This window comes from Capra hircus, chromosome 16, assembly GCF_001704415.2.
Source record: "Capra hircus breed San Clemente chromosome 16, ASM170441v1, whole genome shotgun sequence".
Lineage (NCBI taxonomy): Eukaryota > Metazoa > Chordata > Mammalia > Artiodactyla > Bovidae > Capra > Capra hircus.
In genome coordinates this window covers 35,312,494-35,332,035 of record NC_030823.1, presented here as the reverse complement: position 1 = coordinate 35,332,035, position 19,542 = coordinate 35,312,494, and the positions used below count along the sequence as shown (strand labels likewise).

The 19,542-nt window shown below is 41.3% G+C and overlaps 2 protein-coding genes across 4 annotated transcripts in view; one reads left to right on the top strand and one right to left on the bottom strand.

Annotated features, from left to right (window-relative positions):
- Positions 1–14,465, top strand: part of NME7 (NME/NM23 family member 7) — a 242,409-nt gene extending 227,944 nt beyond the window's left edge. The window contains exon 11 of one of the 3 annotated variants that reach the window (XM_018060283.1): positions 14,020–14,465. In XM_018060283.1, coding sequence (XP_017915772.1) covers positions 14,020–14,052 — 33 coding nt within the window. In that variant the 3' untranslated portion in view covers positions 14,053–14,465. The remainder of the gene's footprint in view (positions 1–14,019) is intronic. The other 2 variants (XM_005690614.3, XM_005690615.3) reach the window with 2 other exon arrangements.
- Positions 14,117–19,542, bottom strand: part of ATP1B1 (ATPase Na+/K+ transporting subunit beta 1) — a 29,095-nt gene continuing 23,669 nt past the window's right edge. The window contains exons 5-6 of the mRNA XM_005690616.3: positions 16,453–16,533; positions 14,117–15,555 (exon numbers count right to left, since the gene is read on the bottom strand). Coding sequence (XP_005690673.1) covers positions 15,292–15,555; positions 16,453–16,533 — 345 coding nt within the window. The 3' untranslated portion in view covers positions 14,117–15,291. The remainder of the gene's footprint in view (positions 15,556–16,452; positions 16,534–19,542) is intronic.

Below are 19,542 nucleotides of genomic sequence, written 5' to 3'. Positions count from 1 at the left end.
GCCTTGCTGAAGAACATAAGGAAATAGTGGCTAGAATTAAACTCAGTTCTTCCAACTCTGAATTCAGTACTCTTTTACTATACTGAGACAGGAAGGTGGCAGAACACAGCCTTTAAAAGAATGACATAGCCAGATATAAAAGGAGACATACTCTATGACATCCCTTATACCAACAAGGACCTATTGTATAGGACATGGAACTCTGCTCAGTGTTATGTGACAGCCTGGTTTGGAGGCGGGCTTTAGGGGACAATAAAGAAAGTGAAAATGTTAGTCTCTCAGTCTTGTCCAACTCTTTGTAACCCCATAGACTGTAGCCCACCAGGCTCTTCTGTCTTCGGGATTTCCCAAGTAAAAATACTGGAGTAGGTTGCCGTTTCCTTCTCCAGGAGATCTTCCTGACTCAAGGATTGAACCCAGGTCTCCTGCATTGCAGGCAGATTCTTTACCATGTAAGCCACCAGGGAAGCCCACTGGGGGAGAATGGATACACGTATATGTATGACTGTGTCCCTTCACGCTTCACCTGGAACTGTCACAAGATCATTAGTCAGCTTATGAAATAGATGGGACCACCTGACCTGCCTCTTGAAAAATCTATATGCAGGTCAGGAAGCAACAGTTAGAACTGGACATTGAATAATAGACTGGTTCCAAATAGGAAAAGGACTACATCAAGGCTGTATATTGTCACCCTGATTATTTAACTTTTATGCAAAGTACATCATGAGAAATGCTGGGCTGGAAGAAGCACAAGCTGGAATCAAGATTGCCGGGAGAAATATCAATAACCTCAGATATGCAGATGACACCATTCTTATGGCAGAAAGAGAAGAGGAACTAAAAAGCCTCTTGGTGAAAGTGAAAGAGGAGAGTGAAAAAGTTGGCTTAAAGCTCAACATTCAGAAAACGGAAGATCATGGCATCCGGTCCCATCACTTCATGGGAAATAGATGGGGAAACAGTGGAAACAGTGTCAGACTTTATTTTGGGGGGCTCCAAAATCACTGCAGATGGTGACTGCAGCCATGAAATTAAAAGTCTCTTACTCCTTGGAAGGAAAGTTATGACCAACCTAGATAGCATATTGAAAAGCAGAGACATGACTTTGCCAACAAAGGTCCATCTAGTCAAGGCTATGGTTTTTCCAGTAGTCATGTATGGATGTGAGAGTTGGACTATGAAGAAAGCTGAGTGCCAAAGAATTGATGCTTTTGAACTGTGGTGTAGGAGAAGACTCTTGAGAGTCCCTTGCACTGCAAGGAGATCCAACCAGTCCATCCTAAAGGAGATCAGTCCTGGGTGTTCTTTGGAAGAAATGATGCTGAAGCTGAAACTCCAGTACTTTGGCCACCTGATGCGAATAGTTGACTCATTGGAAAAGACTCTGATGGTGGGAGGGATTGGGGGCAGGAGGAGAAGGGGATGACAGAGGATGAGATGGCTGGATGGCATCACCGACTCTATGGACGTGAGTTTGAGTGACCTCTGGGAGTTGGTGATGGACAGGGAGGCCTCGCATGCTGCAGTTCATGGGGTCACAAAGAGTTGGACACAACTGAGCGACTGAACTGAACTGAACTCCCCAATACAAAATAAAATGTTCAAAAGAAAAAAAAAATCTAAACAAAAATGAAGAATGGTATAGCTCAGGGCAGAACATAAATTGATTAGAACCAACTATATTCAAGATGGATGACTCAGCTTCCACTTGATCTTGAGCCTCATTTTACGCTCATTGTAACACATCAGCATGCTAAATGACACTCCCCAGGCACTATGAGGTCAAAAAGTAGCTGGTGGCCCAATTCCTGGAAATCCCCACCCCTTCCCAAAATAAAAACACTGCCTTCTACCCTGTACCTCTTTTGGCTTTCAAGATGGTCTGCACTCTCTCTCTGGAGTGTGTTTCCTCCCTGAATAAACCTTCTTTCACTTTACAATAGCTCTTGAATTTTTTCCTGCATGAAGTGAACAACCCTAACTTGGCAGCCATCCCAGGGACTTGGACGTGACCTGGGGTGTGACCTCGTCCTCTTGCGCCCCCTTCTCTTTTATGCAATAATACTAGACTGTTTATTTCTACTGATTAATATTTTCATCTTTTATTTCAAAATAATTTTAGACTTATTTTTAAAAATTACAAAGAAATAATACCCTTTACCTGTAAACCTTTTACCTGCATTACCCAAATGTTAAAATTTATCATATTAATCATTCTCTTTCTTCTTTCATCTTGTATATGTGTATATTAATTTCTGACATATATGTTTATATATATATATATATGACAGTAAATTGCAATTATGATTCCCTTTATCTCTCAATATTTCAGTGTATATTTCCTCACACACAGATATTCTCTTCCTTCACCAAAGAACAATGATGAGAAATCCAGAAATTAATACAGTACTACTATGTACAGAAATTTAAATCTTAACCAGTTTTGAAATGTCAGACTGGAACTTGAACCCATGTGACTGAGACTCTAACCCAGCCAAAACCCTCGGTACCTGGTTTCAGGACCTAATGAAGCTCAGGTTCTTGATATCTCATCTCAGAAAGAATTCAGTGAGAGACAAAGTGATAAGTAACAAATGGATTTATTCAGATTCAGAGAGAAGCACTCTCCACAGAAAGACTGTGGGCCATCACAAAGGGTGAGTGTGGCCATGAAATATAGCATGGTTAGTTTTTATCAGTTCAGTTCAGTTGCTCAACTGGGTCCGACTCTTTGTGACCTCATGGACTGCAGCACACCAGGCTTCCCTGTCCATCACCAACTCCCGAAGCTTGCTCAAACTCATGTGCATCGAGTCAGTGATGCCATCCAACCATGTCATCCTCTGTCATCCCCTTCTCCTCCTGCCTTCAGTCTTTCCCACCATCAGGGTCTTTTCCAATGAGTCAGTTCTTCGTATCAGGTGGCCAAAGTATTGGAGTTTCAGCTTCAGCATCAGTCCTTCCAATGATAGACAGGACTGATTTCCTTTAGGATGGACCAGGTGGATCTCCTTGCAGTCCTAGGGACCCTCAAGAGTCTTCTCCAACACTTCAGTTCAAAAGCATCAGTTCTTGGGCATTTAGCTTTCTTTACGGTCCAACTCTCACATCCATAGATGACCACTGGAAAAACCATAGCTTTGACTAGCTGGACCTTTGTTGGCAAAGTAATACCTCTGGTTTTTAATATTTTGTCTTGGTTGGTCATAGCTTTTCTTCCAAGGATCAGTTCAGTTCAGTTCAGTCGCTCAGTCGTGTCCGACACTGCAACCCCATGAACTGCAGCACGCCAGGCCTCCCTGTCCATCACCAACTCCTGGAGTCCACCCAAACCCACGTCCATTGAGTTGGTAATGCCATCCAGTCATCTCATCCTCTGTTGTCCCCTTCTCCTCCTCCTGCTTTCAGTCTTTCCCAGCATCAGGGTCTTTTCAAATGAGTCAGCTCTTCACATCAGGTGGCCAAAGTATTGGAGTTTCAGCTTCAGCATCAGTCCTTCCAATGAACACCCAAACTGATCTCCTTTTCAATGGACTGGTTGGATCTCCTTGCAGTCCAAGGGACTCTCAAGAGTCTTCTCCCACACCACAGTTCAAAAGCGTCAATTCTTTGGTGCTCAGCTTTCTTTATAGTCTAACTCTCACATCCATACATGACTACTGGAAAAACCATAGCCTTGACTAGATGGACTTTGTTTGCAAAGTAATGTGTCTGCTTTTGAATATGCTATCTAGGTTGGTTATAACTTTCCTTCCAAGGAGTAAGCGTCTTTTAATTTCATGGCTGCAGTCATCATCTGCAGTAATTTTGGAGCCCAGAAAAATAAAGTCTGGCAGTTTCCACTGTTTCTCCATCTATTTCCCATGAAGTTATGGGACCAGATGCCATGATCTTCATTTTCTGAATGTTGAGCTTTAAGCCAACTCTTTCACTCTCCTCTTTCACTTTCATCAAGCTTTTTAGTTCTTCTTCACTTTCCGTCATAAGGGTGGTGTCATCTGCATATCTGAGGTTATTGATATTTCTCCCGGCAATCTTGATTCCAGCTTGTGCTTCCTCCAGCCCAGTGTTTCTCATGATGTACTCTGCATATAAAGTTAAATAAGTAGGGTGACAATATACAACCTTGACGTACTCCTTTTCCTATTTGGAAGCAGTCTGTTGTTCAATGTCCAGTTCTAACTGCTGCTTCCTGACCTGCATATAGGTTTCTCAAGAGGCAGATCAGGTGGTCTGGTATTCCCATCTCTTTCAGAATTTTCCACAGTTTATTGTGATCCACATAGTCAAAGGCTTTGGCATAGTCAATAAAGCAGAAATAGATGTGTTTTTGGAACTCTCTTGCTTTTTCCATGATCCAGTGGATGTTGGCAGTTTGATCTCTGGTTCCTCTGCCTTTTCTAAAACCAGCTTGAACATCTGGAAGTTCACAGTTCACGTATTGCTGAAGCCTGGCTTGGAGAATTTTGAGCATTACTTTACTAGAGTGTGAGATGAGTGCAATTGTGTGGTAGTTTGAGCATTCTTTGGCATTGCCTTTCTTTGGGATTGGAATGAAAACTGACCTTTTTAGTCTTGTGGCCACTGCTGAGTTTTCCAAATTTGCTGGCATATTGAGTGTCACAGCATCATCTTTCAGGATTTGAAATAGCTCTACTGGAATTCCATCACCTCCACTAGCTTTGTTTGTAGTGATGCTTTGTAAGGCCCACTTGACTTCACATTCCAGGATGTCTGGCTCTAGGTGAGTGATCACACCATCGTGATTATCTGGGTCGTGAAGATCTTTTTTGTACAGTTCTTCTATGTGTTCTTGCCATCCCTTCTTAGTATCTTCTGCCTCTGTTGGGTCCATACCATTTCTGTCCTTTATGGAGTCCATCTTTGCATGAAAAGTTAGTTTTTATAGGCTGGGTAATTTCATATGCTAATGAATGGGAGGATTATTACAACTTTGGGGGAAGGAATGGAGATTTCCAGGATTTGGGCTACTTCCCACTGCTTGTTCTTTTGACAGTGCCTTGGAACTGTCATGGCGCTTCTGGATGTGTCATTTAGCTTGTTGATTGAGGATCAAGTTCTAGTCAAAGGTCTTGTCTGCCATCTTGGACCCATTTGATTCTAATCCATTTATGTTGTGTCCTTGGGCTATGTCATTCTTTCAAAAGTTGTGCCCTGCCCCTTTCCCTCCTGTTGCAGTTTCACCCACAGATTTTTTTCTGTAAAAGAAAAAATGTTTCTAGTCTAGTGTCCATTCAAGGATTACATGTTGTATTTGGTTCTGTGTCTCTTTACTGTCTTTGTCTGCAAAGATCCTTAGTCTGCCTTTGTCATTCATGACCTGGTTCATTAAGTAGGTTGTCCCCTGATAAGGTGGTGCTAGTGCTAAAGAAGCCACCTGCCAATGCAGGAGACATAAGAGATGTGGGTTCCATCCCTGGGTCTTGAAGATCCCCTGGAGGAGGGCATGGCAACCCACTCCAGTATTCCCATGGACAGAGGAGCCTGGTGGGCTACAGCTCATAGGGTTGCAAAGAGGTGGACGTGACTGAAGTCACGGAGCATGCACACGCACGCATGCATGTCCCCTAATAAGCTGGAATTATCCTGGTAGTTTTGGCTCTTAGAGCGTGAAAAAGTTGCTCAGAAACCAAAGGCTTTACTGATGTATGAAGTGAAGTGAAGTGAAGTCGCTCAGTCGTGTCCAACTCTTTGCAACCCCATGGACTGTAGCCTACCAGGCTCCTCAGTCCATGGAATTTTCCAAGCAAGAGTACTGGAGTGGGTTGCCATTTCCTTCTCCAGGGGATCTTCCCAACCCAGGGATTGAACCCCAGTCTCCTGTACTGCAGGCAGACGCTTTACCATCTGAGCCACCAGGGAAGTTTACTGATGTATTGCAAGACAGATCACAGCATTGTGGGAATGTTGGAGACACAATAATGATAGTTATTATGGTATATTTACTATATTCTGGGTATTCTTTTAAATGCTTTCCATATAGTAACTCATTTTATCTTTACAACAACACTCATGTGATGCTATTATTATATTAGAGATGTGGAATATGAGAAACAAGAAGTTAAGTGACTTACCCAAGGTCATCCATCGAGGAAATGGCAAGGCTAGGAATCAGACCCCCTCTGGCAGGCTCCATCCCAACCTTGAGCTGTTAATCAGAATAAGCAGAGCCCCAGGGGTTCAACTGAGTCCTGTGTTCTCAGGCAAGTTGTTACGTCTAAAATCCCCAGTCTCATCAACTGAAAAAGTGGGACTAATGCATCTATTTCAGTTGTTAGGTTTAACCAAAATAAGGTATCATATATAAAATATACATAAAAGATAAGCATTTGATAAATAACAAGGATTCCATTTTTTAAAGAGTGAATATTGATAAAATTTTAAATGTAAATATTGAAAAGTTATACATGACTCACCCTGAAATATGGTGACTATCAGAGAGTACTTTTTTAATCACTGGGCGTGGGGAGAAGTGAACAGAATTGACAAACACCAATTCATATTTTTAGATATTTTGAGGGGCTGGGGAAGGGCTAGCAGCAACCAAAACCACCTTCAGGGCAGAAGAGGCCAGATAGGAATGAGTCACAAAACACAATTTTAGAATGAATTTCTAGAAAGGACACCTGTATCTTTAGATGTACTGGGGGGCGGGGGGAAAGGTTGTCTGTTTCCTATAAAGAGAAAGGTTAACACCACTCTATTCTGGGCTGAGGTATAATATTCTTCTAGCTTTAAAAAGACAGTTGCTCTCATTAGTGGCTGGCAGCATAAGAATCAAGAGGTCTTTATAAGAGAACTTCGAGAACACTGGGTTTACCGAATCACTGAAATGTCTAGTCATTTCATTGTGAACTTTTCATTTTGTCTTCAAAGACTTCAGCTGTAGAGTAAAGTAAATCAGGTATACATATACATATATCAGTTCTTCTTAAGATTCTTTTCCCATATAGGTTAGTACAGATTGTTGAGTCGAGTTCCCTGCGCTGTACAGTAGGTCCTTATCAGTTATCTATCTCATATACATCTGAAACTAGCACAGCACTGTGAATCAGCTGGACTCCAGTTAAAGGGGGGAAGATGCCAAATACAGCCTCTGAAGCAATGGAGAAGATAAACCTGTGAAGGAGGTAACTGTTAATGACTGTGTTGGTTCAACTTCTTTATTTTGTAGCCTATAAATAGATTTGAGGGGGTACCTCTGCAGTCCAAGAACTTTATAGGCTCTGTAGCTATTGGGTAAAAAGTTCATTTGGGTGTTTCTGTACCATCTTATGAAAAAAACCTCATGAAATTTTTGGCCAGTGCAATTGTAAGCAAGGACAGATTTTTCATCCTTTTTCTCAAAGCAAGAATGTTTCCTCTGACCCCATCTGTCAGGAGAACCCTAGGTATCCTTTCCCCACCACCTTTTTCCTCACAACTGAACTCCACATCTGCGGAGCTGAAAATAAGTGGTGACTTGTAGAGGGAAGACAAAGAGGGAGCGAGGGAGTGAGGGCTGAGTTCAGAAAGGATTCAGGCTCACACGTGAAGGGCTGCTGGTAGCCTCCTCCAGCTGTCCCCACAGCCCAGGTCCTCCTCCCCTCGCCCCTGCCCCAGGGCTCCGCCTGACATCCCGGCCTCTGTTCCTCTCCTGGAAAGTCTGCTGACTCTCACCTTCCATAGCCGGCCTCAACCTGCACCTTCTCTGACCCAGCTCTCATCATGGATCTGCCCATTGCCCATTTTACAAGCAGCTTTTTCAACCACATTTTCCACTCAGCCAATAGGAAAACCAGGCCAAATTAGCCCTAACACAGAAGCCCGTGATTCCAAAAACTGTTGCAGGATGGAAATACGGGGGCCTTGGTTCAAAAAAGAGTTTCAAGAGAGAGACAGTGGAGCATTAAATCAGCATAGGCCCTTCTAGGGCTCCCCACATGGCTCTAGTAGTAAAGACCCATCTGCTGACGCAGGAGACATAAGACGAGGGTTCCCTCCAGGGTCAGGAGGGTCCCCTGGAGGAGGACATGGCAACCACTCCAGCATTCTTGCCTGGGAGAACCCCATGGACAGAGGAGCCTGGTGAACTACAGCCCATAGGGTTGCGAAGAGTTGGACACAACTGAAGCACCTTAGCAACATGCAGGCCCTTCTAAGTATATGGCGGTGTGTGTCAGAACAGGTTACATGCTGTAAGGGTCCCCGGGGAGTTGAAAGTTGTTTTCCTTCTAAATAGGCTGACATATTTAAAAATCAATATATCACTGGAACAAAAACAAAACTGTACCTCAATCCAATTCCGGTTGATTAGATGTTATCTGAAAATCTACTTAGTATAATGGCACAGGAACACATATTTAAATTTGGGGCTGAACTCCATGATAGAAGGATAGGTAAATTCTGTAAATGTTCGAGTGTACCTATACTTTGCTTTAAAAGTAAGGAGGAAAAAAACAAAACTCCACAGGTATTTTTGTTGCTCAGTCAACATTAAGTGTGTGTGAGGTGAAAGTCTCTCAGTCGTGTCCAACTGTTGTGATCCCATGGACTACAGAGTCCATGGAATTCTCCAGGCCAGAATACTGGAGTGGGTAGCCTTTCCCTTCTCCAAGGAGCCTTTCCCTTATCAATATTAAGAGTCATGGGAAAATAGACACCTGCGCTCCTCCTTTAAGAAGTGTCTGATTCTGTCGTCTGTGGTAGAGCCCAGGTGTCTGGAGCAGTGAGCTGCGCTAGACTGTGACACAAAGCCAGAGTTAATAAAACATGCACGGAAATTTCAAGCTTGCTCCATATACTAGAAGTTCCACTGCAGGAGTGGTGAACTGGGAATCACTAGCATTAAGAGCCATTTTTTGCTGTGCACTGTACTCAGGGCAAAGACCAAACACTCTGCAAGTGTTTGTTGAGTCTACACTTGAAGCAATTACAGAAAGTATACATTTGTTTAAACTGTTGTACTTTCTTACAGAATCTGCAGTAATATACAGTCATCAACAAATGCAGGGACTACTCCAAGGGAGGTCACAGCACTAGTGTGGCTTAGACTTGGAAGATACAGAGTCAAGTTCCATCCTTGCCAACTGAGCAAGTCCCCAGTTTACCAGATTACTATGTAGGGATTGTCATATGCTTCTGAGTCTCAGGATGCTGCTCTGTCTCAAAATAAGACCACAGAGCTGGTGTGAAGGAGACAGCTTCTATATGAAGTTAGACTGTAGACTGTGAAGTAGTTAATAAATGTAAGGTATTCTTATTTAAATCTAACAGTGATAAAGAGAGAATAAATCCTCAAATTAATATTACTAGTGAAGATTGGCTTTGGCATAGCAATTGTATAGTCAGCTAAAATTTGTTCCTTCTTCATCTGTGTTGCTTCCAACTCATCCCGAAGACTCAGATGTTAACCACTTTATGAAATATTTTGTGTTCCCACTGGCAGTTAATTATTCCCCCTTATATCTTAGCACAGGATTGTGATTTTATTTGATTGCATGGATTTTCCTCGCAAACTGGAGATAGTAAGTCACATTTTTATTACAATATGGGCCTTTTCTTAGGGTGCGGGACTCATTTGTGGCTAAATAAAACAGCTGGATTCTGTAGTTAGTGAGAATCAGTACCTTCAAGAGACACTTAATCTCTCAGAACAGACCAATGCTGACAGTTTCTGGGAGGAAAATACAGAATTAAAATATGAACCAAGATAATCTGCCTTTGGTCCAGTCCTCCTGGTTTCACACTGGGTAGGCTATGGCTGATCACAAACTTCAGTTGGGAGAATAACAGGTTTAAATCTATCACCTGGTCATCTTTTCCTGTACAGGGCCTAGAAGACGGCAGATAACATGACTGGTTAATGCTAATTCCCTCTGAAAGAAGAGAAGAGAGAATCGCATTTTCTCTGAATTTGAAACCAAGAGTGTTTTTTATTCACTTGATTACAACTATTCTTAAATGCTCCTTGGATAGTTTCCCTCTGGATTATGTTGCCGTCTGTCCTTAATCATGGATTTTCTAAGTAACCTTTTAGTTCTCCTCCATGGACCAAATGTAACCTGATATTGAGGTGTTACTAGTCCTTTAAAAAGACAGGAGTTTGAGCTTTCACTGGACTTTGAAAGATTTTAATAACTGGGTTTTTGTCTCTGATTGCTGCTAATGTTTTTAATTTGGAGTTGGAGCGGTTCCCTCTGGTAATAACTGCAGCCTGAGCAGACAGGGCCCGCCATTGTTCTAAAACAATAGATTCAAATTAGATTTTGCCCAAACAGGTACAGAACTGAAAACCTTGGCTTCTGTTAATGCTGTATTTTAGGGCAAAAGTTCCTGTGTTCTGGTTGGCCTTTTTTACCTTCATGAGTTTTGGATTATCTGAATACCACCTTAAATTATATTTACTACTTTTAAGTACACTCACTGTGATACTTGAATACATTGATTTCCATTATGGACATTTTTATTTGCCGTTAGGTGGGAAACAAGTATTACTTGTACTTTAATTGAAGGTAATAAATACAATGAAAGCAAAAGTTATTAAATTCTAGCTAGATGATATTGCTTGCCAAAGGTTCTGAGCCCCAGGCCTCTCTCCCTTTATTTGAAAGGGGATTAACCTGGGTTGAAGTCATACTAGTACCACATTGAAACTTTCCTTCAGGGAATATGATGGATTGAAAAAAAGCACAAAGGAAAGAAAGAAAGAACAGAGAATCCCTTTTCCTCTATTCAGTAACTTCCAGTCTTTTCGATTCCAAGTGTTACTCAGCACACATTTGAGAAACAGTGCATTTGAAAAAACTCATTCCTTTTATATTTTGTGGTGAGGAATTCAATATTTGATTTATTGGACTAACATGAAACCCTGTTCAGGATATAAGAAAACCCCCAAAAGTAGAAGGCACTGTCCCTATACCCAAGAAATGTGTCACCTAATAATACAAGGTGAGAAATTCATGATAAATGTATAGAAACAAGAGTTCCAGAAATAAGCAAGCACTTCAGTATTAATACTAGAATCTGAGCTGCAGAGGGTCACTCATGGGTCTTTCTGTAGCAGTTAGGAGAGTACTTGGCACCAGCAAATATCCACTGAGTCCACACTAACCATGCTCCCAGTCTCCCATTGGAGATTTAACTACTCTCGTGGCCAGGGAATAGGTTAGCACTATCTGGAGAGATTCGGAGAAGGCAGTGGCACCCCACTCCAGTACTCTTGCCTGGAAAATCCCATGGATGGAGAAGCCTGGTAGGCTGCAGTCCATGGGGTTGCTAAGAGTTGGATACGACTGGGCGACTTCACTTTCACTTTTCACTTTTTGCTTTCATGCATTGGAGAAGGAAATGGCAACCCACTCCAGTGTTTTTGCCTGGAGAATCCCAGGGAGGGGGGAGCCTGGTGGGCTGCTGTCTATGGGGTCACACAGAGTCGGACACGACTGAAGTGACTTAGCAGCAGCATCTGGAGAGATTACAGGGAAGCAAGATTTGCACACAATCTTGAAGGAAGGAATAGGCATCTCTGCACACACACACACACACACACATACATGGGTGCATATGCAGACATATACATGAACACACAGCATCTTAGAACAGAAGGCACAAGGTTCACATGAAAGCAGGGGGTTGAGACATGAGAACAGTCTCAAAAATACAAACTACTTTCCAATTTGAATAAATACTCCCCTTTCCTCAGATGTAGAGCCATTCTCCTCTTCTTGTTCATACACATCACACAATTAAGGCTCAGTTTCATCAAGACAGACCATCCTCTGTTAAAAATATGAAATACCTTCTATTTCAGTGTATATGGGGGTTGCATTTTGAGAAACCCAGGTTTATGAAGTATGCTGTCCACTTACGGATTCTGCAGAATCTCGTCAGTTGTTAAGGAGGGCCCCTTAAACCTTTGCATCTAGGCAGTTGTGCCATTTCCCACTATTCCCTTTGCTACATTTTAATAAAATGGAGTCATTTTTCTTCTGGTATTCATTTGCCGTCACACGATTTGCTGCTCTAGCGATAGCAAAGTCTCAGGTAGTATTTTTCAAGAATAAACAAGAGAAGCAGATTGGCAGGATAATAAAAATGGGACAATAAGGTGGGAATTTAAGCTCTTACTGCTATTTCTGAACAAGCCGAACTGTTGCAGAAATGGCTATGGGCCTCTCGGTCTGTCTCTCTGTGAGAGGGGAGCCCAGCTTCGTACCAAAGGATTTCTCAGGACCAGCTTGAAGACAGGAAGGGTTAATGTGAGCTGTGGCTGCACAGGCTTTGTGAAAGATTTCTACTTTCTGAAACACGATTTTAAGACTTTAGTTTGGGTATTTCCCATGCAGGTTAAGTGAAGCTTAAATCTTCAGCTCAGTTATACCTAGAGAATGTTTTTCTGAAAGCTCATTTTCACTTTCTTTCACTCTAAGGCTAGTTTTTAAATATATAGCTAAATAAGGACTTGGGCTTCCCTGATAGCTCAGTTGGTAAAGAATTCGCCTGCAATGCAGGAGACCCCGGTTCAATTCCTGAACCGGGAAGATCTGCTGGAGAAGGGATAGGCTACCCACTCCAGTATTCTTGGGCTTCCCTTGTGGCTCAGCTGGTAAAGAGTCTGCCTGCAATGCAGGAGACCTGGGTTTTACCCCTGAGTTGGGAAGATCCCCTGGAGAAGGGAAAGGCTACCCACTCCAGGATTCTGGCCTAGAGAATTCCATGGACTGTATAGTCCATGGGGTCGCACAGTCGAACACAACTGAGCAACTTGCACTTTCTTTCACTTTCACTTAAGCAAGGACTTAGGCCAAACCATGAACTGAAAACCAGGGTATAAACCTTCTTAATTTATTGAACCTCAACTTTTTTTGGAACATGCTAGTTTTTTCAGTTATGTTATTTTTCATATGCTTTTCCATTATGGTTTATCACAGGATATTGGATATAGTTCCCTGTGCTATACATTAGGAACTTGTTATTTATCGATACTATATACAGTAGTTTGCATCTGATAATCTCAACTCCCAATCCATCCCTCCCCTGCTCCATCACCCCTTAGCAACCACAAGTCTGTTCTCTGTGAGTCTATTTCATAGGTAAGTTATGTTCTACTTTAGATTCCACATATAAATGATATATTTGTCTGACTTACTTAGTATGAAAATCTCTAGGTCCATCCATGTTGCTGCAAATGGCATTATGTTCCTTTTATGGCTGAGTAATATTTCATTGTGTGTGTGTGTGCATATACACCATATCCTCTTTTTCATTCATCTCTTGAAGGACATTTAGGTTGCTTCCATGTCTTGGCTATTGTGAATAGTGCTGCTATGAACATATGGGTGCATGTGTCTTTTCAAATTATAGTTTCGTCAGGATATATTCCCAGGAGTGGGACTGCTGGATCATATAGTAGCTTTTAGTTTTTTGAGAAACTTCCATCCTGTTCTCCATAGTAGCTGCACCAATGAACATTCCAACCAACAGAGTAATAGAGTTCCCTTTTCTCCACACATACCCTAGCATTTGTTTTTTGTAGACTTAAAGATGGCCATTCTGACTGGCATGTGATGGTACCTTATTGTTATTTTGATTTGCAGTTCTCTAGTAATTAGCGACCCTGAGCATCTTTTCATGTGCCTATTGCTCATCTGTACATTTTCTTTGGAGAAACATCTATATACATTTTGTATCCATTTTTTGATTGTTAGCATCACTTTTTTTTTTTAAACTGAAGCAATAACAACCATGAATTTTTTTGAACAGCCATATTTTGTGAAGCACTAGCAGGAACCAAAATTTCATGTTTTCTAAACGGAGTATCAGTGCAAAATATTTCTAAATTTGAACTTTAAAGCTTCACTGACTCTCTGCCTCCAGTTAACCTAGTTGTCTCACAGGAAGGGGTGTGCACCTTGATGTCCAGTGTCCAGAGTCCTGACCCAGCTCTTGGCGTCTGTTGGATGGAAGAGGCCAAAGTTCCATAGGAACTAATGAAATCATATTTTTGTCTTTCAGGTTCAGTACTTCTTCAAGATCTTGGATAACTAGCAGTGCAGAGAGTAAAGCAGTCCCAGTTTGGGGCATTTAGACAAGAGTGAATCACGCACATGAGGAATGTGTTCATTCTTTTATTGTCCATTGTTTTAACCTGACTGAATACAAGATCAACAAGAGCACTGTACTCCTGGCAATTATGACATATGTTAGAACATGGATTTTGCACTGTAGACAACATTCAACATCAGTCTATGGGGTACTGCATTGCTTTTTATAAAGTCCAAAATAAAGATTTATTTTCAAACAAGTGACTTTGGTTTATTTCATACATTACACTTTTTCTTGCAGAAAAAAATAAAATTGTACAACTGCATAAATATAAAATTCTTCCACCATGAAAATGGTTAAAACATTCATAAAGACACAGCACCAGCATGTGATGCCTCCAGAGAAAGGAAAAAAGGAAAGTGAAAGAAAATGTACAAAGCAAATTAATCGGCCCTATCACTAGCCAAAGTGATGGGCGCTCCAGATCTTACCCACAGTTTCAGAACGGACCGGAGGACGGGGAAAGAGAAGTCAAGACGGCATTCAGTACAAAGCACAACACAACCCATCACCTTTGTGTGTGTTTCCGTAGTGTCACTTAAAATTGAAAGGGCAGTTCCCCCATGACAGCCCACCCCACCCCCCACCCAGACCCAGGAAAAAAAAAGAAAAAAGAAGACCTAACACCACAGGAAAAGACTATGGAGTGTGTTAAAAATGCTCATCGATGGGCCATTATATTTGAAAGAGCCAAACCCAAAGAGGAAAAAAAAAAAGTACCATGCCAGTTTTATTCCCACTGAATATTTACACCTTGGACAGCAAACCTTGCTCACATAAAGTAGAAAACGGATACAATAAAACATGGCTTGAAAAATGACCAGAGTGTGCACCTAGAGTACTGTACACTAAATAAAATACACAAGGCAGCGATACTTAGGGGTCAGAAACACTGCTTACTACAAGTCAGTTATGGAATCATAATTTACAGTAAAAATGGGCACGTCCCAAGGCTCAATTTTTATTTTTTCTTTTGTCATTTACAGTAGAATAAATATTTTGTTGCTATTGCTACACTTTAAATTTACATTCTAACCTATTAAATGCAGAAAGCTAGTGTAAAGCATATAGATTAAGTGTAGGTCCCATACGTATGACAGTTTGTTCAAGACTAGTAGGTTTTTGTATCTTTTTTTTTTTAAACTTTTTTAAATGGCTAGTGGGAAAGATGTGTGCTTGTGATCAGCTCTTAACTTCAATTTTTACATCAAAGCGTCCCTGAAAACGGTCTTTCTCACTGTACCCAATGTTCTCACCATACGCCTTACACTCTATGCGGATTTCAGTGTCCATGGTGAGGTTGGTGAACTGCACGGCCAGGAGAGGCTGCAGGTACTTGGGCTGCAGGAGCTTGCCATAGTAGGGATAATACTGCAGAGGGAAACCAGGGTAGCCGCCCAGTCCAAAGTACTCTATGCTTCCGACTTTTTCCTTATCTTCGTCTCGCTAAAAAGCCAGAGAGGGAATGAGATTTTAATGGCTCACATCCTGGGAATCACTATTCGTACGCACATACAAATGAGACTGCCAGTCCCACAAAGCTGTCTGCTAGAACACCATCAGTCCTCCTCTAAGATGCCAGCTCAAGTCCCTTCTGGGAGGAGGTGAACATTAACCACCAGAGGCTATGACACGCCTAACATATACTGTATTTGACACACATGCAGCCTGATCCATAGCAGCCCTGAGAAATGGTCCTCAAAGGAGGCTGTGCTCATGGTACAAATGGGAGGCTGCAGCAGAGGCCGATCAAGCACTTCTTCAAGCTAACACAACCTTCTAGAAATAGAGCCAACACTGAAAGTCAGAAACTCCAGTGTGGGTCCAGTGGATATTCTCAATGACATTATCCCTGAAAGTTTGACTATTTGCCTTGCATTTTCTTGTGTCCATTTCCTTTCTTGATGCCAACATAAAATTGGACCTTTGGGAGATTCCTTTTATTCTACTTAAAGGAAATACACATTGATGGTTACCTTCATATTTTTATTTTTTTTAAAGAAAATCAAGAAACAACTTTTTAGTGTAAAATTGTCAGTTGGAAAAAAATGTTGGCCTCAAGTTTTTAACACAACATATGGGCTAGAGAAACATTTGTGTGGGCTAGTTCACCTCTCAGATCTTTAAACCAGTATCCCAACTGATTAAATTTGTTTCTTTTTCCAGTGGAGAAACTGACAGTTTCACTCTTCTTATATCTTATGGTTTTGTTAAGTTTTATTGAGACTAATTCCTGGAAGCGGTGTTTCTTATTTCCATGTTAAAATTTTACCTCTAATTTAAGACCATCTCATTTATTCTCTCCTCTCCCCGACCGACCCTCAGTAACTCAGATCTCCTTACCTTGCCAGTGCACTGAACAGGCAGGACATACGGATTGTACTTCATCACTGGGTAAGTCTCCAAGGACTCATTCTTGGGAGGCTAAAAATAAAACCCATGTTGGTCAGTAAGTCTGTAAATAATTTTTTTATTTCTGAAACAGAAAACTAAAACTTGTAGCCCAAACAAGTACACTTTTGTCAGCTGAAATAATACCCAAACACTTGAGGACAGCAGAATGCATGACTGCCCTAACCAATCTAGGAAAGGTCACTAATTTTCCTGAAAATAAATGCCCAACTTTTGTTCTAAATGGAACTTCTAATGGTAACCCATTAGGTGCTCTATTCAAGAACACTGAAAAATAAAAGCCAAGTCAGAAATAATCCTCTCTTCTCATTTGCTAAGATTAAAATTAGATGGAAAGGTGGGTTGACATTTCTGTTTTTATAAAACTGGGCTTTCCTCCCAAGCCATGAATAAATAATGCCATCCTTCTCCTTCAAGCATGCCTTCTTCAAGTAAGCTTTCCTTTTTAAAATCTCCAGTAGAGGCACTGTCATTTAAGCCCCAGTTTTGTTAGGAAATCCCAGCACACAGAACAGATAAAGGTGGCACTGCCCTACATGAAGGGGTCTCATAAAGGCATGCATCCACTGAAGGGACCCACAGTACACTTTGAAAGTTACGGCTGAAGTGAAATACCCAGGGCCTGCGCTCCTACATCCCTGGCTCAAATCCACCTCCTAAGACGTGTGAGGAACGTCTACTCCCTGGAACACAGCCACTTGCCTACTCACATCACATCGGCAGAGCATGAGCCTTGACATGAGCTGTAAACACACAGTCCAATCAGAGTTAGATAAAAGGGACACTTTTCTGTATTAGTAAGGGACTTTTTGGTACTATTCTTTGTTTTGGAATACAAAAAGATGACCATCTAGATTTAACTCTCTTGGAACTTTCTGCCAGCAATAGACTTATCTTTAAAATATATCTACTAACACAGAAAATGTTTACTAACAAAGTAGTTACTGGAATCTATCTTCAGGGAGGAGGAAACAGGTACATGAGGGAAGATGTGGAGTTCTACGATCTCTATAACTGCAACAACAAAAGAGACTGGGATTTAGGATGGGGTGCTAGTCAGAAAGTGGTGATGGGTAACCAAGGGGAGTCCACAGCAGGGGGGCTTCAGGGGCAGACTGAAAAGTAAGAGGAGCTGAATTCATAACTTTAACAGAGCATCTTTACAAATATGGGAAGAGCTGTGAATCATAACAGACTGGAAGTACTGCCTCTATAGGGGACAAATATCATTCAGCAACTATAAAGAGAAAATACCAAAATTACCAAAAAGGTTCAAAGAGCAAAGATCACGATTAGTCCTTGGGACACACTGCACCAATTCCTTTCACTGCTAAGTAGCTGGTTTATCTTGGTGAAGAGCTTCCCAGCAATATGAACATCAGCTCTGTGTGTGATGTAATGGCTCTCACCCTTTTTCTTCCATTGTATGTTAGTCTAGACTTCCCTGGTGGCTCAATCAGTAAAAAAATCTACCTACAATGCAGGAGATCGGAGTTTGATCCGTGGGTCAGAAGATCCCCTGGAGAAGGAAATGGCAACCCACTCCGGTATTCTTGCCTAGGACATCCCATAGAGGAGCCTGGCAGGCTACAGTCCATGGGGTTGCAGAGAGTTGGTCATGACTGAGTGACTAAACCACCACCATCCTAGTCTAAGTGGAAAGAAGATTTAAAATTCTGTTGAGCGACACATAAATTTCTGTGGGCAGTCCATCAAATCAGCCAGCCATCTACCCACTCATCTATTTTTTCCTCCTGTGGCAGTGAGGGAGTTTTGCTACATCCTTCAGTTATGGTAATAAAACTTTTCATCTCTACACTGACTTTTTAAAAATATTATTCATGGGTAACACTGTGGGAAAAAATAGCATGTAACAGAAAGTTGATGAACAAAAAAGCCAGATTCCAGAAGGAGATAAGTTTGTTCGAAGTCAATTCCTATCAGAACCAAAACTACCCTCTTAATGGTGATGTTCATATGTACAAATGCAAGAAACCTTATGGAAGAATGCATGCTTAAGAGAAAAGGATGGCATTTTTAAATTCATGATCTGGGGGAGAAAATAAACTTAGCAATTGTATAAAAGCAGAGGTAACACCAATACAATTTTTCCTTCTAAAGAATTACTATCATCCCACTAAAGGTGAATGGAGCCAATTTGCCGTTTTTTGGTGCTCTCAAGGAATACTCACCTTTCCATGGGCTGCAATAATGGCAAAAGCCAATGGCATTGTTATTAAAGTTCAACCTAGTATTCAACTAATTTTGCAATGAAATCTTTGTTCAGTAAAAACAAAGGTTATTTCTGATGATCACATCATTTTTTTCAAATTACTGATACTTTCTTTTTTTTAAATACTGTGGCCCCTAGAGTACCAAAACCAGAGTCTGACTGTACAGGCAGGTAGGTGTTAAACCTAAGAGATACCTGTTTCTCTTTTTACTTTCAAAGAATTTATACAATTACATTATAGAAATGCAGAACAGGGCCACCGGACTGATGTCAGAATTTGACTCTGCCACACAGGACTTCTCTAACTTTAGGAAATAAGATTAATGACCTAACTCTAAGAATTTCAAGACGGCTACAGAGGTTTTCAATGTTACTCTGATGGGGCTTTAAAACTGTCACTGAGGATCCTTTTTTTTTTTTTTTAATTTTTTTAATTTTAAAATCTTTAATTCTTACATGTGTTCCCAAACATGAACTCCCTTCCCACCTCCCTCCCCATAACATCTCTGTGGGTCATCCCCATGCACCAGCCCCAAGCATGCTGTATCCTGCGTCAGACATAGACTGGCGATTCGATTCTTACATGATAGTATACATGTTAGAATGCCATTCTCCCAAATCATCCCACCCTCTCCCTCTCCCTCTGAGTCCAAAAGTCCGTTATACACATCTGTGTCTTTTTTCCTGTCTTGCATACAGGGTCGTCATTGCCATCTTTCTAAATTCCATATATATGTGTTAGTATACTGTATTGGTGTTTTTCTTTCTGGCTTACTTCACTCTGTATA